The sequence below is a fragment of the Scatophagus argus genome, chromosome 18 (assembly GCF_020382885.2).
Source record: "Scatophagus argus isolate fScaArg1 chromosome 18, fScaArg1.pri, whole genome shotgun sequence".
NCBI lineage: Eukaryota > Metazoa > Chordata > Actinopteri > Scatophagidae > Scatophagus > Scatophagus argus.
The window spans coordinates 21,931,606-21,956,663 of record NC_058510.1 but is presented as its reverse complement, the minus strand read 5'-3'; the positions used below and the strand labels follow the sequence as shown (position 1 = coordinate 21,956,663).

The 25,058-nt window shown below is 39.1% G+C and overlaps 1 protein-coding gene across 3 annotated transcripts in view; it reads right to left on the bottom strand.

Moving 5' to 3' along the window:
• The window catches only part of LOC124049315 (ATP-binding cassette sub-family D member 3), a 53,746-nt gene that overhangs the window by 2,022 nt on the left and 26,666 nt on the right, over window positions 1–25,058 (bottom strand). For all 3 annotated transcript variants that reach the window (XM_046370806.1, XM_046370805.1, XM_046370807.1), the window contains 17 exons: window positions 23,993–24,090; window positions 22,779–22,902; window positions 17,472–17,528; window positions 14,414–14,556; window positions 11,970–12,039; window positions 9,680–9,749; window positions 9,055–9,152; window positions 8,581–8,672; window positions 6,960–7,051; window positions 6,773–6,845; window positions 6,607–6,670; window positions 6,331–6,408; window positions 6,139–6,204; window positions 5,614–5,703; window positions 5,408–5,527; window positions 3,876–3,980; window positions 554–610 (listed from right to left, as the gene is read on the bottom strand). In XM_046370806.1, the coding sequence (XP_046226762.1) occupies window positions 554–610; window positions 3,876–3,980; window positions 5,408–5,527; window positions 5,614–5,703; window positions 6,139–6,204; window positions 6,331–6,408; window positions 6,607–6,670; window positions 6,773–6,845; window positions 6,960–7,051; window positions 8,581–8,672; window positions 9,055–9,152; window positions 9,680–9,749; window positions 11,970–12,039; window positions 14,414–14,556; window positions 17,472–17,528; window positions 22,779–22,902; window positions 23,993–24,090 (1,497 nt within the window). The remainder of the gene's footprint in view (window positions 1–553; window positions 611–3,875; window positions 3,981–5,407; window positions 5,528–5,613; window positions 5,704–6,138; window positions 6,205–6,330; window positions 6,409–6,606; window positions 6,671–6,772; window positions 6,846–6,959; window positions 7,052–8,580; window positions 8,673–9,054; window positions 9,153–9,679; window positions 9,750–11,969; window positions 12,040–14,413; window positions 14,557–17,471; window positions 17,529–22,778; window positions 22,903–23,992; window positions 24,091–25,058) is intronic.

Below are 25,058 nucleotides of genomic sequence, written 5' to 3'. Positions count from 1 at the left end.
AAACATAAAAATGCTAAGTGAGTGAGACAAAAACAACCTAGCTGAAACTGGGAAATTTGGCAATGTTCGCAAATCTGTCTGACTTACAAAGGTAACAAAAACGTAGTCAACAATCTCTACACAATGTATCTAGTGCAAGTATATTAAAAAGTTAATCTACTAATAATAATTCTAAAAAATAATTTCTATAACGTTTTGAATATGACTGTCCTGCAACCATCAGGTGTGTGGAGCTGCGAAGTTTTATAGTTGAATAGGTTTTTCTCCACTATTAGACACAAGATACAAGATAAACTATTTTGTTTTAAGTATACAGAGAGATTTAGTCTGATATACCTGCCATTGTGACAACAATAGGTTTGTAAAATCTTGTGTCTTTTCATGCAATTATATTGTGCTGTTTTATGCACAACAAGTGAAACTACACATAACTAAAAGCAAAATTTGCTCTGTAGAAACTTTTGTGACAAACACAAGAGACTACAGTGAAAGAACAGTGAATGTGAGAATTTCATTTGAACTTGAAGAAACACAGACAACATTCAGTCCTTACCTCGTGGTGCTTCCACAGAGACTTTCTGTGGGACACTGTGAATAAGGTGATCCCTACCTGTGGAGCAAAGCAAACACAAACAGTGCTAGATTGCATACCAGTTAAACAAGGTAAAAACTCAAAAAATAAAAATTAAAAAGAATTTTAAAAAATCTACAGAATGAGAGCCACTGCAAAATTAAACAACTATTATTATATTAATTCTGAGACATTTGAATCATTATAAACAAAGACTCTCACTATAGCAGCCTCAACCGACCTTTAACATGACACAGATTGTGTGCCATTAAGTTGTGCTATGCAAAATAAAAAGAGTGACTTATACCAAGATGTTTTTGCTAATTTTCTGCATTCCCTGCTTTACAACACCATAGATCACATGTCAAACTCAAGGCCCGCAGGCTGCATATGGCCTGCCATGACATTGTATTTGGCCTGTGAGGGCTTAAAAGGCATAAAAATATAATTTTATACCGCTTTACAGCATGCAGTGACCATAAACTACATCCCCCATAATGCACCTTGGTGTTGTTACCCATGAAATACCACATCCCGCCACTAGAATGGAGTGTTTCCACCTATGTGATTTTCCGATAAGTGTGGGTGACACTTGTCAATAAATAACCCCAAAATGTCAAAGCAGAGAAAAATTGATGCAGAAGGAAGACAATTTCAAGAAAAATGGGAAAATGAATATATGTTTGTACTTCAAGGAGACAAATTGGTATGTGTTTCGTGTTATGAAGCAGCGTCAGTGATGAAGGAGTACAATATACACCAAACACGGAACTAAGTACGCAAAATGTAGCCTCCAAGGAAAAACAATGACTTATCCAAGAGTTAAAGGCAGACTACAATTGCAACAGGGTATGTTCACAAAAACTGCTGTCCAAAATGATGCAATGCTGAGCGAACTTTACTGTGGCTGAGGAAATTGCCCGAGCTTCGAGATGCTTTTCAGAGGGTGCATTTGTCAAGCGGTGCATGTTAAAGGTGTGTGCGCAGATGTCCTCCGACCAGATACAGACTTTTAAAAAAAAAACAGCTTTCCAGCGTAAACTTCACCTATGGAAGTCCCGACTGACCCAGCAAAGCAAAAGCATGCACGTGTGTGTGTGTGTGTGTGTGTACGTGAAAAGCGAGAGGGAGCAAAGATGGCGGATGAGGTCACTTGAGTGACTGTCTCACTGGGATCAATATTGCGACTCAAACATGAAGGCTTGAACCAAGACAGTGGGGAACAAGAAGCACACAACGTGATCTAACACGTCCAACAAAGAGATGGAGAAAACCTGAGTTATGCTACCATGTGATCCCTATGGTCAAGTGTGCGTAAAAAGGCCAGTAAGAGGTGAAAACAAGAAGAAAGTAGATAAAACAAGGAGGATCCTAACTATCTATTTCCTTAATGTACAGATGAGAAACAGCGGAGTTGATTGTCAATGTAAATTCTCAGTCATCCGTGTCATGGTAACTGCAGTGCTAGAGGCAAAGGCAACCAGATATCTTTAGGTCGTTGAAGACATTTCACCTCTCATCTGAAAGGCTTGAGTTCTGAGATTGAAGGGGAAAATCCACCTATTTAACTGCCATTATGTGGGTTGTTATAGTCACATGAGGGATGGTGCAAATGGAGTTTGCACAGACTGAGGAGGGATCTCAAAGCCGCATTGTAGGTGGCTGAAAGTTGGTGTCGTAAGCCACCTCTGTTCAATGATGGATGTTTTATCTGGACATAGATGGCCTTTCACACCTCTCTCAAACAATCGATCTTCTTTGTCCAAAATGTGAACACCAGAGTCCTCAAAGGTGTGCCCCTTATCCTAGAGATGCAGGTATACAGCAGAGTCTTGTCGGGATGAGCTGACTCTCCTGTGCTGTCCTATGCATCTGTGGGGTGGTTGTTTGGTTTCTCTGTTTAAAGGTCTGAGCACTCCTCACTGCATTTTACTGCATACACAACGTTGTTTAGCTTGTCTGTAGGTGTTTTGTCTTTAGGATGGACCAGTCTTTGTCTGAGGGTATTGCTGGGTTTGAAGTGTGCGTGAAAATCCTTCCGAGTTTCTCAGACAAAAGACTTTCTCTGCTTCTCGGGTTTTGATTTTGACCCAGGTGTCATCCACATACCTAAACCAGTAGCTAGGTTTTGTTCCTCTGAAGGAGCTCAGTGCTTTGCTCCTCCATGTAGAGGTTGGCCACAATGGGTGACACCCATGTCACATCTGTGCTTTTGTCTGTAGAAACCTCCACCGTGCTTGAAATAAGTGGTAGTAAGGCAGAGGTCTAGCAAGGTACAGATCTGGTCTGGGGTGAAATCAGTTCTGGTGTGTAGGGAATCATTCTACTGTAGTCATTTTTGACTGTTTCCAATGCCTTGGTTGTGGGAATGGAGGTAAAAAGTGAAGTGACAGCAAAGGATACCATAGTTTTGTCTGAGGCCAGTCTGAGTTCCTGGACTTTGTCAGTGAAGTCTCTAGAATTAAACTTCTGTCCTTTTGTAAATGTTGTAGACAATCTATGACTTTCTTCTTGCAGTTGCTTGTCAGGTTCTGTTTCAAGAGTCGATTCAATTGGGAAGACGGCGTAATCCGTTATCTCCCGAGTCTGTTCGTCCTTCTGTTAACGTCCGAGATCAGCCCACGGCCTTGTCGATCAACCGGAGAGTTAAAGACTTGTGGCCTAAATCTTAAAATAAAAGAGAGCGACACAGCCAAGCTTGGTGGGGTGCTCCCTTTCGGGACACCGAGGTGTGAAGAGTGAGATTTTGGCGCTCATTCAAACAAAGGGATCTTAACATCCTGGATTCAGGCTTCTGGGACGAGATACAGGTCTCTCTATTGTTAATCTCAGCACACGGCCTGAGATCCCAACAGTATGAGCTGTAGCTGCAAAGAGTAGTTTTCTTTGGTTTGTCTGTTGACTGTTCAAGCTTCCAAACTGCAGTTCACAATCCAGTAATTACTTAATTTAGAGATAGATATAGTAGATATTCTATATTTGCGCACTAATATTTGTAAACGTGGATTTTAAATAGAACTGGCTGTAAACTACCCCTAAAACTAGAGTTCTACTTTCCCTTGGAGATTTTAAAGCCAAAAGTTGTGTTTATCAACTCCTTATTGTGTTGTTTCTATTTGCTCATTATGTTCTTGTGAATGTTTCTAGTTCTCAGATCTTCTTGAAACTCAATAAGACTGCCTGATTAAATAAAGATTAGAAAAACATAGTGTGTTTAAGTCCTTTTCCCAGCTAAGACCAGATGCAAAGCAAGTGTGACACAGATTTACTGCATTTGTGTATATGATGTGTGGTCAGTTTGTACCGTCCTGCAGTGGCTGTAGATGTAATCCTCCACATCTACACTCACAGCACTAGTGCATTCATCCAGAATGGCAAACTGGGGCTTGTGATAGAACAATCTGGCCATCTGCATACATAAACAAAAATGGACACACTCATCATAATTCATTCATCACTGATAACACTACAACCACCACCAGTCCACATTGCCTATATACAGACAGCTGTAGACTTGTACCGGTCTTGGCACACGGTTCTATTAATACTACAAAAAGCGGTAAGCGTTTGACAATAAAAAGGCAGTAATTAGGTAACACCGTATAATTACTAAAATAATAACAGGTAATAACTTAGTATTAATAATAGCTATATCTGGGTAATACTGGACTGAAATTTACAGGCAAGATGAAGCTAGCCTACAACCTAACAACTGTCTAAAATCTCTAACAAACCTAAAAAATACTATAAACACAGAACTATAAAATTAACACTAAAATATCTATGCTCACAGTACAATGTTGTTTCATTTTACTGTGTCAGTCACAACATTAAATTCATGTAATCTGCTCAAACCACTCTCAACGGTCAGCAGACAGGGGGTTGGGGGTGTATGGGATGCTTTGTGACATATGCTGCCTCCTGCGTTCAGCCAAGCTATTCACAATATTCAGTTGCAATAGCCAAGTTTCAATTTGTGCATCTTTATAAACATAAAACATAAAATTCAGATACTACTTAGTAACACTACTAAATATCAATTTAAATTCATTTTTAAGAGAAAAAGGGGTTTAGTTAATCTTTAAACTCACAAACAAGAAGATTTTAATCTTAAACTTCATAAACTGGGGGTGATATAGGAAGGATAAGTATTTTAGCATAATGACTGAATGTTCTTTGAAGTTTAAGAGGTAGAACGACGTAGAACAGGTCGTCCACTTATCAGAAGAACCCTGGCTCCTCCGGTCTGCTGAAGTGTAGTTGAGCAAGACACTGAACCCCAAAGTGCTCTGGATGCTGTCATCAATGTGTGCATGAATGTTTAGATCATAACTTTCTGATGGATAGCAGCCTCTCCCATCAGTGTGTGTGAATGGGTGAATGTGACAGCAATGTAAAAAGCGCTATGAGTAGTCAGTACGACTAGAAAATTGCTATATAAGTACAGTCTATTTAGCTCTAAGATGTTCTTGGTTCAGAATTTATTATTTGTTTCCAGTATACAAAACATTATATTAATATAAAATATTTAGTGTTACCTGTAACTGGTTACTATTGCTGAGGAAGGAACAGTGACCCACTAGGTCAAATTATCACCTCACAGTGAGAATTTCCTCCCAGCTGGATTCTAATTTAAACTTTCTGTGTGGAATTGCATGTTATCTGCATGATGTGTGACAGGACTTTAGCTGTAGGTAAGACCATGAGCTGGGATAGACCTCTACCACCCTGAGCAGGGATAATTATTTCGGAATGGATAGACTGTGTTTTTAATAATGCAAATAAATTGTTGCCATGTATTTTTTTACAGTGTGTTGACAGAGTGAGTATTCTTACAGCCATCCTCTGTTTCTCTCCTCCACTGAGGACATCCATCCAGTCCTGAACTGAGTCCCAGCTGCCTTCCCTGTCCAGAATGTGACCCAGTTGAACATTGTTCAGGTATTCCTTCAAAACCTGGACACAAAACACAGCGAGACAAGGTTTATAATTAGAAATACACACAACGAAAGTGAAGTGTGTTGGAGTGTGCTGTTTCCCACCTGATCAGAGATGCCTTTCCTCTTCTGTTCATCATAGGTGTCAGGGTAAATCACTTGGTCCCTCAGAGAGCCCAGAGTCATGTAGGGTCGCTGGGAAAAGAACAGGTTTGTATAAACTACTCCAATTTAAACAAGGAAATTGATTTTTAATTTAGTTTGACAGCCGTCAAAGACAGAATCACGATAGATAGATATAGTATAGTAAATATAGAAATTACAGTTCAACAAAACAACAACAATACATAACTTCAAGGAAGGTTTACTGTTTAAAATCTATTGTCACCATAATCTTGTTCATCAACGAGTAAATGTTCTGGGGCAGCTCATATAATTGTCACAACTTTTACTCAGTGTGTCTCAGTTTTATAATTCCGTGACTGCTCTGCCAGCAACAAATTTGCTTTGTCTAGCTAAATTTGCACAAGTGTAAACTAAACTGCTAACAAAAGCTGAACCTAGAACACAGTTAAAGTTTTTTTGTTGTTATAGGTGTAACAGAAAACATGGCGTTTTGAGGATTTTTACCTGTGGAACGTAGAATAGCTTTCCTCGCTCAGGTTTTGTCAAGTGTCCACCAAACAGAGGCCACAGCTTAAAAAAAGTGTAATTCCTTTATATACCATAGAAAAACATCAGTACAACACATGTACATTACTACAGACCAAACTGATTTACTGTGCTTTCCATTTGGCTACTGTTAAGTGGAAGGTTTCTCACCTCTCCAAGCACTCTGAACAGAGAACTCTTTCCACAGCCATTTGGTCCGCACACAAGAACATTAGTGCCAGATCTCACCTTTAAATAAGAGACAAACAATTACATGTTGGAATATGGCAAAAACACTTGTGTTCCCATTCCGTTTAACTCACACATGCAAAATTATGCACATATTCACGTGATAATCAGTTTTTCAAAGAAATTAATTCCAATCACTAATTCAGTCAATTATAGTTATCCTATTTGTGATATGGTAACAAAAAATGAGAGTTGTACCTCAAATGTGAGGTCTCTGATCAAGATGTCTCCATTAGGCGTCGCCAGTGGGGTATGGTCAAATCTGCAGAACAAATGAAATGTTGCTTTAAAGCAGAGCTCATGACAACTAGGCAATCAACAAGAAAATGATGATGTACATTTAAATAAAGAATAAGAGACCTACTTGATGATGTTATCTCTGTTGGTAATTTGACCACTTCCTGGCACCAGTGTGAGTTTCTCTGCAGTGTCTGATTCTACAATGAATGAAATAAACCAAAAATCAGATATGTTATTTTGACTGCGCAGTTCCAGTTAACTGAGATGGGAATTCAATTCTGGGGCATTTTTTGGCATTTAGTCCTGTATACCCTTCTCCTGCTGAGACACCATTGTACGTTCATATCTGCCAGCATTCAGCTCCTTCAGGACTTTCATCAGTTCAGTGATACGTGCTGTGAACCTGTGGGGGACATACACATGTGTCAAAAACCTCGATTCTAATACTTGACTGCCCCTTATTCATTGTTCCCGTTATAGAGGGGACCACACTCTTCAGCCTTCCTGGGAAATCTTCACCAGGGTATTGGAAAGGAGAATCCATCTGTTAGTAGAAGATTCAAAAGGAACAATGTGGTTTTCACCATGTCTGTGGAACACTGGACCAGCTCTATAGCCTTGCAAGGGTGCTGGAGGGATCATGGGAGTTTGTCCAAGCAGTCTACATCTGTTTTGTGGAGTTTGAAAAAGCTTATGACCAAATATGGGGTGAATGACCTGTTGGATGCCCATTAATATCATGGAACAGACAAAAAGTGACTAAAAATATCCTAAATATGTTCAGAACTACAAATGAACTTTCTTCTGTTGATTCTTGGTTTGTTTTTTTTTAAATTTGCCACTGAAATAGTCCATCAATTCTCAAAATAGCTTCATGAAATTACTGTGCTTTTTGTTTCATTCCACTTACCAAGAGGGATGGCACACCATTGCTGGACAATCTTGTCTATCTCTGCAGGAGAGTGGCCAAGGAGCTTAGCTATTTTTTCCTATTTCCCAGGCTCTTATTGCGCTTTAGAGTTTCCTCTACTTTGAAAACTGACATGTACTGCAATGCTTCGATGTTGTAAGGCAGTCTCACCCTCAACTCGTGTTCATATCACAAAGTTAGGTGTAGAAATCAGCCTTACAGTACAGGCAAGTATGTACGTGTATCATCTCCAATAAATGGCTTCAACCACACTTTGAATTCAGGATTTGATTCCCACTCCTTTCTGTATTTTTGTGTGAGCTATGAGTAGGCTTCCCCCTTTTGTCTGCATCTCTATCTCAGCCTTGCAAACTGATGACCAGGCGACATTTAGTGCTCACCATAAACAACCAAAAGGCTGTGTACAGCAAAGTACAATAAAAACTCAAGTTCAGACACATTTCCTGAAGGCGCTTTATACATGTCCAAAAAGTGCTCCTAAACAATATAAGCAAGTACGAATGTCTTTTTTGGAAAATTCTATATTCAGAATTGGGCCTAATTCGAAATATCAAAATCAAATAAGCTGTTTACATGATTTGTATAATGTTGAATATTGTCGTAATAGTGGAATATTTGTGCATATGCACAAATAGCCGATGGTCAACAGAGTATAGATTTCTGGTACAACTTCACCTCATTTCAGGTGGCACTGATAAGGGACATAGCCTTGAAATACAACAGCAGTGTTTGCAAAATAAAGAACAACTTTATCATGAGACCAACACATAAAGTTGTTGTTTATTTAACAATTCATTTTTGACCACTTAGGTCACTGACAAACACATATCATATCAACAAAAGGATCCTATCTGGGCCACATTATGCTTAAAATAGTATTTTTCAGTGTCACTAGTTTTAAGTTTCCACACTATCACAGTTTCTGCATGGAGAGCAGGGGGTTTGAAGGGAAAAAATACTTTTTATGATGTTTTTTTTTTGGAATATTTTTTAACTCTCACCCTGAGAGGCGGGTCATCTCTCTGCCAGCCAGTACAATCCTGCCTAGGGCCTGGGACATTCTCAGGAGCATCCTCCCACTCTGATAGTAGTCCTACAGATCACACAGGTCCAATCACATCAGTTAAACCTCACAGTCCAAAAACATTGCTGCACAGAATTTACAAAGTAAGCTGTACTGTTTTATACATTTTCTATCAGGTAGCGATTAGTATTTCTTCACTGAAAGGTGGTGGTTCTGTAATCAGATATGTTCATTTTTGACAAAACAAATTCATTGTTTTGTGCTTATGCAGCTGTATGCACTGATTTGAAAAGTCTGAATTGACAAGGCCATGATTTCATTCATTTTCATGAATATCAACATGCAGATACTTAAGTCAAAACTATCATAATCCAAAATATAACAGTTTTAATTTGCCACCGAATCAAGGAGACTAGAAGTTGTGTGTGAGTATGTGGATACTTTCTCTGACCTCCAGGAGCTCAGAATGTGAACTGTGCAGATGTCGTGGGTGGGACAAGTCTAGGAATGGCCTACTGACCACCAGGTAGCCCACCACAGTAGCCAGATCTACGGAGACACAACATATGGACACACGAGAACATAGAATAAACCCACATATCAACTTTTGCTTTTGAGTGGGCTTCATTTCATTAATATATTGCACACAAACATTTTACTGCTTGTATTTGCACAAATTCTAGAGAATTTAGCTTTTTCACATGGCTAGAGACAATGATGTTGTCTCTTACCTTTTATCTGCTATAGATTTTACTGCCCTTGATTAAAACACAAGTTTTGTACCAGGAGTCAGTGCCAGTGTTGACTGACTTGTTCGACACAATTTAAGGAAGGGAAAAAAAAAAAAATAAATAAAATATATATATATATATATATATATATTTTTTAAATAATAATATAATATTATTGCTATATATACTGTACATATATTATTATTGCTCATCATTTTTGTCTTGATACTATGAATTTTTTTCTTACCACTTACCCTGGGTACATCAGGGCAAATAATTATCATAATTATCAAGAGGAATTTAACACAAATGCTGTCAGTTAAAATAAGTGATATATTTACTTACATTTGGCAATTATGCTGTCCACAAATCCCATGGAGAAGCGAAAGAAGATGAAGTTATGCAGGTGGTCTACCTGGAAGACAAAATAAATATATGTTCACATTCTGAATTTGGGAAGACAAACATTAATGTGGACTTGCACAAATTCTACTTGTGGAGAATGAATCTGGCAACCATTCCAATTATACCTACACCTATTAAAACGGCATACGAGGATCCCCGCCCCACCCCCCGCAAAAAAAAAATATAAAAAATAGATAAATGATCAATTAATAATTGGCGCCCCCTGGCGCCCCTCCGAAAGCGCCGCTGCAGTTACTGCAACTCTGTAAGAGGGGGGTGGGGGGTGGAGATAGGGTTACTCACCAAGGTGGAATAAGGAGGAGGGGGAACGGGATCCTCCTAATTGCGCTTAAAGTAAATTTCATTCATAACACTAGATAGTTGCCTACTATAGGCCTATTTCAATTTCCACACACTCTTGTTTTTCGTCTGTCTTAGTTGTGCAAAGGCTAATAACATATCCTTACTATACAAAAATGAGACCACCAATCTGTACACCAGCAATGAATTGGTTTAGTCTTGACCCCTGCTGTCCGTCTCGTCAGGGTGATGTTTAGCGTAACCTGTGAATTCCCGAGGCGACTCCCGACTCAGGTAATAAACATATTGGATAGAAAAAGACCAAAGCTATTGGGTGCTTATTTCAGAAAGAAAAGCAAAGAAGAAGAGAAGAAACGGTCCAAAGACAAAGGTATGTAGCTAATGTTCCCTCTGTAGCGTACAACTATAATTACGTTATGAAAAGGGGCTAACGTTAATTGTTTAGCGGCCATTAGTTTGTTTGCTATTTTGTGTGCCAGTTATAGTTTACCTGAACATTATCTGAATTAACATACATACCAATAAATGTGTCTACAATTAAGCTATCAGCACCTTTGCTGTCATTGCCTTGCGACCATTTGGTTATCGCTGGGTACTGTATTTGGCCATCGGAATTTTCCGTTCAGTAAGCTAGCCTTAAAAAGACAGACGATGCCCACATTTCGTCCATTATTTTCTGTCTCAGTATAACGTTAATAGAATCTGGGCAATGTAGCATTTCTCCCCGTTGGTTAATCTGTAGGTTAATAGCAGATAATAGGTGTAATGATATTAAGTGATAGCTAATGTATTTAAGTGTGCCGTTCATGCATGTTTACATTGATGCACTTTTCCAGGGGCACTGCTAAAATTTTTTGGAGCGCCTCCTGCCCAGGATGAGTCTCCAGCAACAGATGCCTCATCTGTAGTAGAGGATGACCCAATGAGGAGATCCCATCCACCTCTACAGCTGCTGGGTTCTATGGCATCTCTTGCCATGTCTCAAGAAGGCCACGAGGAGTTTGCTGCTGCTTCTCCCCAACAGGAGCCTATTGATGGGTGGTATTTTGCTCTTATTTGTGTGTGTGTGTGTGTGTGAAGATAGAAATAGCAGTGTGTTTTTATCTGTGAATTTTAACTGCCTGTACACATTTTTTCCTGTTAGTTGTGACTAATCCAGTTTTGCTATTTCTTAAAACCCTGTTTTGTTCTACTGGTGTGTGCTTTGAATAATACCAAATCAAATGTGCTGTTCTACAGAAATGCCTGAACCCCCACAAAGTTCAACTGCCACTGGTGAAGAGCCTCTTTCAACAGACCCTGCAGACTGGCTATCACCTCTGACAGACAGCATAAGGACCGAGTTGGTACGCAGAGGGCTAAGTAAGGTGGCATCAGATTTCTTTTTTCCTAGTAATTGATTGGAGATTTTGTCACCAGAAGGGTCAGGCTTTAGTTCTGTATGTGTTAAGGATTTGTGTATTTAGACTTGTGTTTTTATTGTTATTTTTATTCAATTGTTCTCATTTCTTTGTTGTGCTTTTCTATGCTTGTGATGTGAACTGTGTATTTTCTTGCACATATTTATATATTTATAGTTGTGCACTTTAAATTGGTTGTTTAAAGTTTAGTTTGTTTTATTTTATCTCTATCTTAATAAATTTTACACATATGCTTTTCACCTGATTTTGTCTTTGGGTTGGTGAGGGGCGTGGGCCAGTGGGTGGTGTGGGCGGGGGGCACCACAGGGGCTGTTTGCCCAGGGAGCCATTCAGGCTAGGACCGCCACTGCAACCACACCAATCTAAGATGCTGGCTGTGGTCAGAGGTGACAGAGTAACTAGTCAATCTGCTAAAAATGAGTAAAGCAGTATCTGTGTGGACACATGTACATTCACAACTTGTGGGAAACTGCTAATCTGTTACCTACCAGTTTCTTGAATGTGGAATGAACGGTCTGTTTTTCTCTCATGTTTCCATTGTAGAAGGCAATCTCCTCACTATAGAGAAAAAATATATCAATATAGTGTAATAGTAAATATCTGTAGCAGTGACAGGGTTTTAACCAGCTGGTGTATTTACCTATTTAGGGAATTATGAAATACATTTTAATTTTTTTCCTTTTCTTCAATTCCCAAATTCCACATTTTCTGCTTGAATTTTGCATTTTAAGATTTAAACCACATGTCATTAAGTGGGGCTAAAGATGCGATGACAATAAAATTTCAATAATTCAATCACAAAATATTTAAAAAAATAAAGGATGAAAATTTATATACATTGTCAATATTTATGAATAGTACACAATAAGATGTGGAACAGTTTTCTCCAAACACATATATACCCAGGCTGCAGCCTGAGAAAACAGAAGGATTGGAATTGTCTGTAACAGCAGCTGAAATAAGGAAAGAAGCTTCCTCAGTGAAAAAAGGGAAATCACCTGGCCATGAGGGATTCCCAGTAGAGTACTATAAAGAGTTTATAGATTACCCCAGTGTTGTAAATTTTATTGGATGTTTCTGAAGGGAAATGCTTCAATTTTACAAGCTACAAGTTTTAATGTCAGTCCTGACCAAAATGTCAACTGTGTGGCTGCAGAATGTATAACAAAACTTCATTCACTCCACCCCAGAAAAGACTGTGAAAAATAGATCCTGAATTGACAAAGTTAGACTGTTGTTACACTATATTATCTCCCTTGATGGGGAGGAGGAAGCATTTGATAAGATGGAATGACATTTTTTTCCACATTATTTATCTTTGAATTTATCCAAAGCAACCCCTCTCATGTTGTCAAGACAGCTCAGCTACTGAGTTTTTACTCATTAGTGCAGCCTTGTATATTCACTGTGTCCAAAAGTCCAAAGTTACTTAGGAACTGGTCTAAAAGTTTGCATCTTTCGTTATCACTGTGGCTATAATATCAGTCTATCGAGTTATTTTATAGACAGTGGAAGAAAACAAAGGCTCCAGAAGTGAAAAAATAGGTTAGTCCAATGGTGGAAATGCCATTTATATACAATGTTTTCAACATTGTATATTAATACCTGAAAAGTTTGAAATTATGACAGAACAAATATGGAATTATGCAGTCAAAAACATGTTAAATAATCCAGAATATGTTTTATATTTTTGATTCTTCAAAGTAGCCACCCTTTGCTTTGATGACAGCTTTGCACACTCTTTGCATTCTCATGCCCCATGAGGTAGTGGAATGGTTTTCCAAGAATCCTGAAGGAGTTGCCAGAGGTGTTGAGTACTTGTTGGCTGCTGTTCCTTCTCTTTAATACTTTATTGCATACTGCTCTGTGTTTTTTGTCTTTGTTCCAATGCTACTGGATACTGAATTTCCCTGAGGGTAAATAAAGTATCTATTTACCTATCTTTAAAATTTAAGATACACTATGTGGAGAAGAGTATTGGGACATACCTCTTAATTACTGAATTCAGATGTTTCAATCAGACCCATTGCCACAGGTGTATAAAATCAAGCATCTAGACACACAGTCTGCATTTACAAACAATTGTGAAAACAATGGTCAACTGTGAGTGGTACTGTTGGAAGTGTTTAGGAATAGCAGCGACTCAGCCATGAATTGGAAGTCCACGTAAAGTCACAGAGCTGGGTCTGTGCATGGTGTCTAAAAGTTGCCAATGCTCTGCTGATTCCATAGCTGAAGAGTTCCAAACATCCACTGGCATTAATATCAGCACAAAAACTGTGCGGAGGGAGCCTATTCATCACCAAATTCAATGTTTTTAAGTTCTGGATGGACTGGTGCAAAGCACACCACCACATGACAGCAGTGGTGGAAACATGCTCTGTGGAATGACAAATCACACTTCTTTGTTTGGTGGTCTGATGGACCAAGTCTGGGTTTGATTGATGCCAGGAAACGTTACCTGCCTCACTGCATTGGGGGGATGTGGGGCAACCTCATCCAGGTATGAAAGGAAATCTTAATGCTTCAGCATACCAACTCTAGCATACCAACTCTTTGTGGCAATGGTTGGTGTGAAAGAACTGCACTGATCCGCACATTGCCCAGACCTCAACCTCACCAGACACCTTTGGGACAAAATGGAAATTGCAAGCCAGGACTTTTCGTTTAACATCAGTATCTGACTTCACTATTGCAACACTGCATGAATGGGTAAATATTCCCACAGAAACGCTCCAAAATCTTGTTGAAAGCCATCTCAGAAGAGTGCAAGCTGCAAAAGGGAAACCAACTTCATATTAACGTCTATGTATTTAGAATGTAATGTCAATAAAGTCTCTGTTGGTGTAACAGTCAAACGTCCCAATATTCCATATAGTGTTGGTCAAAATACATCAGTCTCCTCTATGGCTATGTGATCATAGGGCCTTACCTATTGGTGATAAGGCGAGAGTTGATGTAGCGATACTCTCCTTCGTAGCGCTGCTCAGTGACTGTCATTTTTCCTATTGGCCTCCTCAGTCTGGTAAGGAACAGACCTGAGATCAGCAGGTATGCCATCATTATGGCTGGGCCCTATATAGGGAAGGTGAACACAATGAAGTCACTGTGTAACACTCCAACTGTAGGATGTGTGTGTTGAAGATCATGGTGACATACAATGACAAAGGAAAAATCTTGCTGAAAATATAAAAATAATAAAAGGATCGGCATACTCTTCCATACATGTAAAAGAGTTCAAATGAAAACTTTGTGAAGTTTTAATAACAACTGGGAAAGTTGTTTGCACTGTAACATAGGGAATGTGCCTTTCACCTCCAGGAAAATATTACATCCCTATGTAACATGGTTAATTGCTGTAGTGAGTTTGACATTTTTAAATGAGAAAATCCAGTAAGAGTCACATCTGACTACCAATAACTGCAAAATAGAAAGGAAATAAATCAGTGAAACCATACAAAATCAGTGAAGCAAATAGAAAACACTTAAACATGCATCACAGAAATCAGCACTGCAACGCAATTAGACAACACAATTCAGTTTTTCAGAATGTATCGAATCAGAAAGCATGTAATTTCTGTCTTCCCCAGTCCTAATACACAAATCCAAGTGGTAAATCCTTCACCTAACAAATATCAACTAGACAGAGGGGCGATTACTCTGATCTAATACATTACAGTTTTTTTTTTTTTCACACATTACAGTCCAACTGGAAATGGGTGCACAGCAATCAGCCTCATATCATTCCTCCCACATTCACATGTGGTATACAATACAACTATAATACAATTAGCTCAATTCTGCAAATCTTCAATGTTATTTGAAATTATCTTGTATTTCTACAAAGCCGATAATGATTTTATCAGTTAGTCACCATACAGTCTGGTCCACTCCCCTACGCTTTCGGGATGGGGAACGGGATGGTGAGAATGCGCTGACAATTTAACATTCCATAGCTCTGATAAGATTTGTTGTGTTAAAACTCATACTTTTTCTTCTTTAAAAGTAAATAAAAAAACACCTAAAACAGGAACAACATAGCTGGCTCTGCTCAGGTGCACTAGTTTTACATCATGAATGCATGAACAGCATGGTGCACTTGTTCTTCTTCGTCTTCTTCTCTGTGATTATTATTTACTGTACCCAACAGCATACTGTTTTTCCTAGTGTCCCCAAACACTGACACACCTTTCCTTAGCTAAAACCTGCACTCATCTCTGAAAATTGGCGACTAAGTTTGGAGTTCTGATGATCACACGCAAAGTTCAGTGGTGCTGTACAGTGTTTCAGTAATAACAGGTCCTGTCACCGGATTATTCATGCTTTCAAACATGACTCCTCTGTATCTGTATAAACAAATCCCCTTATTACACAGTTTACAAAATTTATAACCTTGATTCTGAAAAAGCTGGAAAGCAGTGTAAAGCATAAAGAAACCAAAAGAAACAGTGACCAGTAGCTAATTTTATTTTTTTGGGTTTCATTGCTGAAACATGTTTTACCTATGAATAATGAAGAAGGAGGCACAAGGTTCAGATCTGTGGATTAACATAATTTGAGATATTCATTTCCCACTGCACCTTTCAGCTGTTTAAACAGACAAGCTGGACTGCACCGAGAGGAGAGAAAAAAGGTGGCAACCATGCTAGCCCCGCTTGCTCCAGGATGATGTCTCGTTGTAGGAAAATGAAATGGATAAAATACGAATCATTCTGTGTCCACCTCCCTGCACATTTCACACAAGTGTTGCACTCATTGGGTTGAACAAGGGGGGCCAGACTGTGTTTACATCAGTGGTGCTTGGTGCTGAAATACAGTGGAGAAACAGTTTTTCCCAGATGTTTAACGTTTAATAAGAAGCTACCTAACATTTTTAAAATGCTGGACTATTTTTCAGTGCAGTTTTTCACAAAGTGGTAATTGTGCATTTGTTGTGTAATTGGCAAAGTGTTTTTTGTTCATGAACTTAGGCTGCTGCCCATGTGGTTCTTCTATGTAGTGCCACTATAACTAACTTAAACAACATATCAGCTAAAAAACAAATACATACAATACATAGTCTTCAGAATTCCAATTATAACAACCTGTCATGTCTCTCCTTGTAATTTATGATGTTTACTGCATGTACGTTTCTCTCTCTCTCATCCTCTCTGTCCTGTCTACCTCTCCCGCCCCTTCACCCAGCCGACTATCAGCAGGATAGTTCTCCCTTGCAAGCCAGGTCCTGCTCAAGGTTTCTTCCTGTTAAAAGGGAGTTTTTCCTTGCCACTGTCTGCTTTTTCGGGGGTTCAGGCTCTGGGTCTCTGTAAAGCATCTAGATACAATTTTACAAAGGTGCTATATAAATAAACTGAAATTAAATTGAAAATTAAGGATGCCCCTTTCATCCCCAATCATAATACTATCATCTTTTACCATTTGGCCCGTTTGTGGAATGTCCCAAACACGTGTTTGAGCATTCCATAACTTTCCCAGTCTTTCTTGTCCCTTTCCCAACATTTTTTAAATATGTTACAGGCATCAAATTCAGAATGAGTGCATATTTACAAAACCAACAAATATGAACATTAAATATTTCATCTTGGTATTCAATTGTATTTAGGACAAAAGGGATCTGTAATTCACTGCATTCTGTTTAATTCACCTTTTACACAAGGTCACAACTTTTTTGGAATTGAGAGCAACTTTTATGGTAGATGGGGTGTGTTATTCAATATAGTCCTTAAATTTTTTGAGCATTGTACACAACATCTGCAGGAATCATTGCAGACTAGGGCAGATGATGAATTGGTTTGGCTGAGCAAGACTGAAACACAACTTTGTCATTAATATGATGAAAAAAATATATATCTTAAATGTTTTTCATTTAATTATGATATAGTATATGAAGAAAAATATATATAAACATGTAGTTATGCTCCTACGTGTGGTATATGTGCTTACTATATTTTCACAAACTGAAGAAAATCTGCAGAAGATAACCTGCTTACCTGTGCACCAATGGCACTTGTCAACTTGAAGATGTACAGACCAATATCCAACAGAGGCTGCAGGACAGAGAGAGAACAGAAAGTTTAACAAATAATATTCCAACACCTTAAGAAAAGTTCAAACTCAGTTGGGCATACATTACTTGTAATATCAATTGTGTAACCAATAAGGAGGACACTTGCTCCAATCAGTGAAACACTTCGAAAATCAGGTCAAAGTGGGGGCAAGGAATATCAAGTAGCACTGATCCTGGAACAGCAAAAACTGCTGGGCTAACCCAGCCGTGTTTTCACTCATTATATGGAATTATATTCATGCCACAATTCTGAACGCGCACAGGAAATTTTGAGCACGAAAAATTAAAATCCAGCGCACAAAACTTATGGTTGAGCACACAAAAATCGATTCTGTGCTCAAAAAATATCTTCCTTCGCGCTCAGGCAGACTTCTGCACGCTCAGCCGCGCTCGCTCAAGTTTGCACCTTATAAATGTGCCACAAAGGTCAACCAACCAGAGCACTGGGATGGCAAAAACTTGTGATTGGCTGCATCTGCTCCAATCACATTGCAGCATCCACGTGGGAAGTTTTACCATGGAGCTCGAAAGTGTGATGTAGCGGAGTAGGAAAACTGCAATGCATTATGGGCTTTATGGGCAACGGCAAAGTGTGTTTACACAAGTTAAAACATGGTGCAAACATGCTGTGTCGTTAACTGTCGCGATCGTTCATATGATCGCTTCTGTAAAGAAACGATGGGGTGAGATCGTTCATTTCTAAAGGGTGGGGAGGGTGTGTAAGTGACAAGCACCTGACCGAGCAGTGTGGCATCCTCAATAAACGGTTATCAGGAGATTTGGTTTTGGCAGATAGTGGATTTAACATCGGGGATGTTAAAGTTAGACTAACGTGTGCCAAGGTGAAAAGCCCAGGCTTCACAAGACGACGTGCTCAAATGGACTCGAAATCTGTGGAGGAGACGCAGCAGCTCACCTAAGGGTCCGTGTAGAAAGAGTTATAGGTTTGGTACACAACAAATATAACATACTTCAGCGCACCATACCAGTGAGCCTACTCGTTCCACTTGACGGTGAGGAATTTTCCTTCATTGTGACTGTGTTGTGCTTTAAGTAATATGTCTCCCAGCATTGTCATTAAACAACAAGGCCATGTGATACCAGATAGTGACTGAGAAACAGAGTGAGTGCATTGAGAAAAATCAGACTGTGCACTGTATTTTATTCATGTATTTTCTGAAAATAAAATGAATGGCTGTTAATCTTCCTTTGCTTTATTTCTATTTATTCTCAACATGTCACCGTTGAAGAAGTTAACAAACTTTGTTTCGTCCTTAACAAAGGCTCTTAACGTGCGATCAGCTGATTGCCCAGCGATCCACGTCGGTAAAAGGAAAAAGGAAAAGTTACAGAAAAAATACAGCAGTCTGTTTCTCGGCCTGCGAGTTGCAGAACTGTGACCCGGGATCTAAGGTGATGATAATCAAAACGTTTGATTGTTGCTCCCTTTGGGCGGTTTGGACACCTGGAGAGTCTGGAGAAGCTCTCAAGCAATAATGTCTGAACACTTCTTGTTTTAAAGTCTTTTCAGTTTATTACAAACATTCTTGTGCAGTGCAGTGACGCTGTTAAAGTTCCTGTGACAGTGCAGAAAAGGTGCCAACAGCAGAAGACTGCGTGCAAACACATAAATAACACTTCAAATGAGGTAATTCCTAAATTCTTCGCCGGTGTAATAACTAACACCATTGACGAGAGGACAAGCTCAGCTCCGGACAATCACGGCATTTATATCCATTGTCCAGTCAATGTGCTCATATGGATCCATTCCACCAATTTTACTAACTTTTTCGAGGAACCAAGCCTTTGGAACAGGGTCCAGCTTGTCTCAGTATGGTCCATTTTTCCATCCTCTCTCACTCGCAGCACCGTATCTAACACAAAGTGATGTAAACAAAAAACTTTCACCCGCAAAAATGGTGACCACCCCATAGAGTTTTACTAAGACTGCAAGGTAACGAGGATTCTAAACAGTGCTGTATACATAGCCGTGTCTTTTTTGCTGTTAGCTTAACAAGACTCGTTATTTTTCCGTCCTAAAGATTGTGTAGGTGCAAACTTGAGCGAGCGTGGCTGAGGCAGACTGAGGGAAAGTCGCATTGTGAGCATGCAGAAATCTGCCTGAGTGCGGAGGAAAAAAATTTTTGAGCACAGAATCGATTTTTGTGCTCTCGATTTTAATTTTACGCACTCAAAATTTCCCTGTGCGCACTCTGAATTGTGGCATGAATATAATTCCATATCATTATAGTTGCATTATTTTTAAACGGTAGCATGAGACAAGGGCACACACCGATCAGCCACAACATTAAAACCACGTGCTTGATATTTTGTAGGTCTCCCTTATACTACCAAAATAGCTCTGATCTGTCAGGGGAAGGGACACAGTACTTCTGGAGGTATTTGGTCTGCAGTGTTTAGGTGTATGTCAAACAATATTCACCTGACTGCCAGAGCCCAAGGCCTCTCCGAGGAACACTGCATAGTAAACAGATGGGGGCAGCCGTGGCCTAGAGGTAGGAGAAGCGACTTGTGATCGGAAGGTTGTCGGTTCGATTTCCCCACCAGATGGGCGGGAAAAATTTGGGTGTGGTGAAGTGATTAATGAGAAAAATCTCCCCCTCCATTAGCCGGCTGATGTGCCCTTGAGCAAGGCACTTAACCCCCAATTCCCCCCCATAGTGGCAGCCCACTGCTCCTGTGTGTTTCACTGCATGTAATTTGCTGGATGTTGCATGTGTGTTCAAATAAGGATGGACTAAATGCAGAAGACAAATTCAGTGTACGTATGTAAATATATATATACTGCCAATAAAGTGATTCTTCTTCTTCTTAGATGATTAATATTATTCACTTCACCTGTCAGTAGTGCTAGTGTTGTGGCTGATCAATGTAACAATCTGATGTATATATTTGCTACTGATTCTGGGACTCAAAATTCACCTGAGGAAATTTTATTTCAGAACTGCAGCTGCTAGGCAGGCCTGCTATTATGCCCCAGCAGCAGGAAAGTGTGGGCAATGGCCCCATGCAATTGCTGGCTTAAATGAGGATGTGTACATTTCCTTTGTCCAATGATGACACACCTTGACCACGCCATGTGAGTGAACCTTGTAATTGATGGACAAATTTTACAATATCTACAAAAAAACATTTTAATACCTAAGATATATAATAATTTCTGTTATCTTTAAATTTTCAAACCTCTGCTTGCCCTCTACAGTCTATACTGCTGATGGAAGGGTCTTTCATACATGAAACAGGATGAGGGTGTCTTCCTGGTACACAAAGTAGTGATTGTAGTGCTACAAGATATCTTTAGGTTGTTGAAAATATTTCACCTCTCTTCTTTAGTTCTGAGATTGATTGGGAGTTCCAGGTATTTAATCTCCAGTGGGGTGGTCACCTTGGTCTGTGTGTGTGGGTTTCCCTTAAACTTCAATGTTCAAGTTTCTTTCATTGTCAATGACCATACAGTCCAGGAATGGAAATGTATTTCCCTTAGGATCCTCCCTGGTGAATTTAATGTGATGGTCCATGGAGCTGATGTGGTCAGTGAAGGCCTCTGCTTTTTGAGGTTTTGAGTTTGAGGTGTCATCCACATACCGAAACCAGTGGCTAGGTTTTGTTCCACTGAAGGTGCTCAGTGCTTTGCTTTCAAACTCCTCCATGTAAAGGCTGGCCACAAGGGAGGACACCGGTAAACCTATGGCACATCCGTGCTTTTGTCTATAGAAACCTCCATTGTACTTGAAATAGGTGGTAGTAAGGCAGAGGCCCAGCAAAGTGCAGATCTGATTCGGGGTGCACCTTGCTGGACCTACTACCCACTTTTTGACTCCCTTTTTGTATCCTCTGCCGCGCTATCACAGTGTGGTTTGGAAATTGCACTGCTGCAGACCAAAAAGCCCTGCAGAGAATTGTAAGAATGGCAGAAAAGATAATTGGGGCCTCTCTTCCCTCCCTCATGGACCTTTTCCACACCCAGTGTCTGCGCAAAGCCACAAGTATTATCAATGACACTAAACATCCCTTCTGTGCACTCTTCCCCTTACTGCCATCAGGCAGAAGGTACTGCAGCATCACTGCCCGCACATCCATAATGAGAAAAATCTTCTTTCCCCAGGCAATCAGACTGATAAATAACTTCCTGACTTGAGTTGCACACTGTACCTTAAAAGCACAACTGCACTTTCTCTCTGCTGTTACCTATTTTTATTTAACTATATATTTACACTCATATAATACTCTACATACTACTATTACTACTTTTATATACAGCATATACTGCTGCTGCTCTGCATATGGTATATACTCTGCATGTATTTCTCCCTGCTGCTATTTATACATTTATATATACTAGTATATACGGTACTACTTTATACACTACAATTACTCTGTATTATGTCTAAAAAAAAGAAAAAAACCCAGTTTTGTTATTAGTCTTGTCCTGTCTTCGTGTCCTAAATGTGTATATTTAGATTGCATAGATTCTGTCTTGTCCTGTCTCAGTGTCTTTCTTATTTGTTAGATGTAACACCAAATTGTTCCTGGGGAAACGTAATTTCATCTCACTGTGTACATGTATATGGCTGAGATGACAATAAAACACACTTGATTTGACTTTACTATCCAAATTGGGACTTTGTCAAATCAACTAGGAAACATGGAAAACAACACCAAACTTGAAAGCCAGCAATACCCTCAGATAAAGACTGGTCTACCCAAAAGACAAAACACCTACAGACAAACTAAACAATGTGGTATATGCGGTAAAGTGCAGTGAGGAGTGCTCAGACCTTCACATAGGAGAAACCAAACAACCACTCCACAGATGCATGGCACAGCACAGGAGAGTCAGCTCATCTGGACTCGAGTCACACCTTGGCTTATGTAACCATAACGACTCACATGATGGCATGAAGTGTCAATGACCCTCAAGACCACCTCCATGGTGATCACCCAACTAGAGGTTAAAAAATTTTCTCCTTCAATCTCAGAACCGAAGAAGCCTCTCGGACAAGAAGTGAAACGTCTTCAACAACCTAAATATATCTGGTTGCCTTTGTTTATAGCACTTTAACTACCATGACCTGGATGGCTGAGAACCTACACCGACACAAAGTAGTGATGAGACCTGCACAGAACTCTTACCCTAGATTTCTTATTCACTGTCCATGCTAGAAGATTTCAGAACATTACTTAGCTAAGATCCAATAAAGTTTGGTACCTTGCTGAGATTGGAGTAAAGGTCCACCACACTGTTGCAGAATTTCTCCACATCCTGTGTGAGCAGTTGGTCAGCATTGGCTATCCGGTTGTCCAGGTTTCCCATTTTGTAATAGGTGAAACCTCTGAAGAGCCAGAACACAGTGTGAAGACGTCAAAAGAAGTAAAAAAAACACAGAGAACACATGATTTTACTTATCACAGAAGAGAGAGAACCATATAATCTCCAGGTGTGTATTAAAGATTCTGAATAGATCAGAAACATAAAGTCAAGTTTTCTGAGAAAGACTTGGAGTTCCTTGTTGTTCCCACCCAATGAATGGGTCACTATATTGCAATTTACTACTTAATTGCATTGTACTATGGTAGTGTTTCCCAGCCTTTTTTGTGCCATCGGGCAAAAATGTTTGAATCAGTTGGTCGCTCCGCCCACCACCTGCCCAGAGCCCTGATCGTGTGAAGCAGGATGGTTCCCCATGGCACAGCCAGCAACTGCCGCTTAATATGGTTCACATGTTTTTATATAAAAGAGGTCCTATTATTTTGCTTATGGCCAACTTTAAATAATCTATAAAGCAGACAGCATACCTGACAACAGACACTATCCATGGTTCTTTAATGAATAGCAGTTCTCAGCATAGAAAAAAAAAAGCCCCCAGCAATCAAAGAAATTTCTAACTAATTAACTAACTAATTGAGCATTATGGCAATGGTTAGAGAGAGGCTTCTGTTTCATATTCACAAGTAAGATTTCAGTAAGTTGCACACAGTGTTGAATATGAGCTGATTTATTTTAAATGTTTCTAAGCTTTGACTTATTTTATGTCCTGTTTGCGTAGAATTGCATCATAATGGTTTATATTATGCACTGTCAGCTACTCTTGGACGCAAACCTGTTCTTTATGTCTAGCTGCAACTCATGATTATTTTGTATCAATTTATCTTATTTACAACTAATAAGTAAATAAATAAATAAATTAGAAATGCCTATCACAATTCCCAGAGCCCAAGGTCATGTTTTCAAAATGTTCATGTGGTCCAACCAAAGATATTCAAGTTCCAAACATAAAACTTAAAAAAGCAATAAACCATTACATGTGAGAAGCTGCAGCCATATAGCACTAGATTTGTTTGATAAATGACGCAAAAGATTAAATGATATTCAGAAGATCAAGTATGTTGAGAGATCAGTTTTAGTACTGCCTTTGTACTTACCGCAGGTACTGGTCGTACAAGTTCTTTGTGAGCCTCTCACGGAATCTCAGCTTCAGCTCGTTTAAACCCAACTTCAGGAAGTTGTTCACCAAGGCTATCTGGAATGACCCAGTCACACACAACATACTTGAATGCTTCTTTTCCTATATGCTCTTTACTTCAGTGCGACTGTACCACATGTGTAGAATCCTTCATGTTTATTGTTTTCTGTTTGTTTTGTTTTCAATTACAAGAATAGGACAGGAAAGAAGAAAACATGCAAAAAAAAGTTACAATAAATGTAATTTAGATGACTAATGCACTCTTAACAATTTAAAAAATTAAGATGAAACCTGTATCCAAAACGTGATACAACTTATTACTCTATGATAAGGCTATGTGTCCCAAAACTACACACACACACACACATATATATAGATATATATATATATATATCTATATATATGTATATAAAAACAACAACACATCAGTAAGCCACACTAATGTACCGGGTGACATGTTCTTCATTAGCGTAAACACACATATATTGCACACTGTACTTTATTTTGACTTAATCTCACATACACAGTTCAAATGCCAGAAATACTAGAGCAGCAATTTACAGAAATTATCGAGAAAAAACTGAATTGTCAGCTGCATCATTTGAAATGGAATGCTACATTAAGGTGAGTGCCTGCAGCTTGTAAGTGCAAAAAATGATCAAGCTACATGGTAGCTTTCATAAGTGAATAAAATGACTTAGTAACTACACAGATATGATACGAAAGAGATACTTCACAAAACTATCGAACTATCGTGTAAGAGTGTGATCTTACACTGAACTAACCAATTAGCATTAGAGGTTGACTGATTTTTAAAAAACAAAGAATTTTAAATTTATGTAACAAATTATAAGTATGGAACATTAGGATACATATGCATACAACACACACACACACACATTATATATAATGTATACAAAAATAAAACACCACTAATGTCGGTACAGGAGGCCAGGGTTCAAGCCCCAGTCAACGTGGGGCTAGATATTCAGTGTGGACCCTTAGGCAAGATATACAGACTCAGC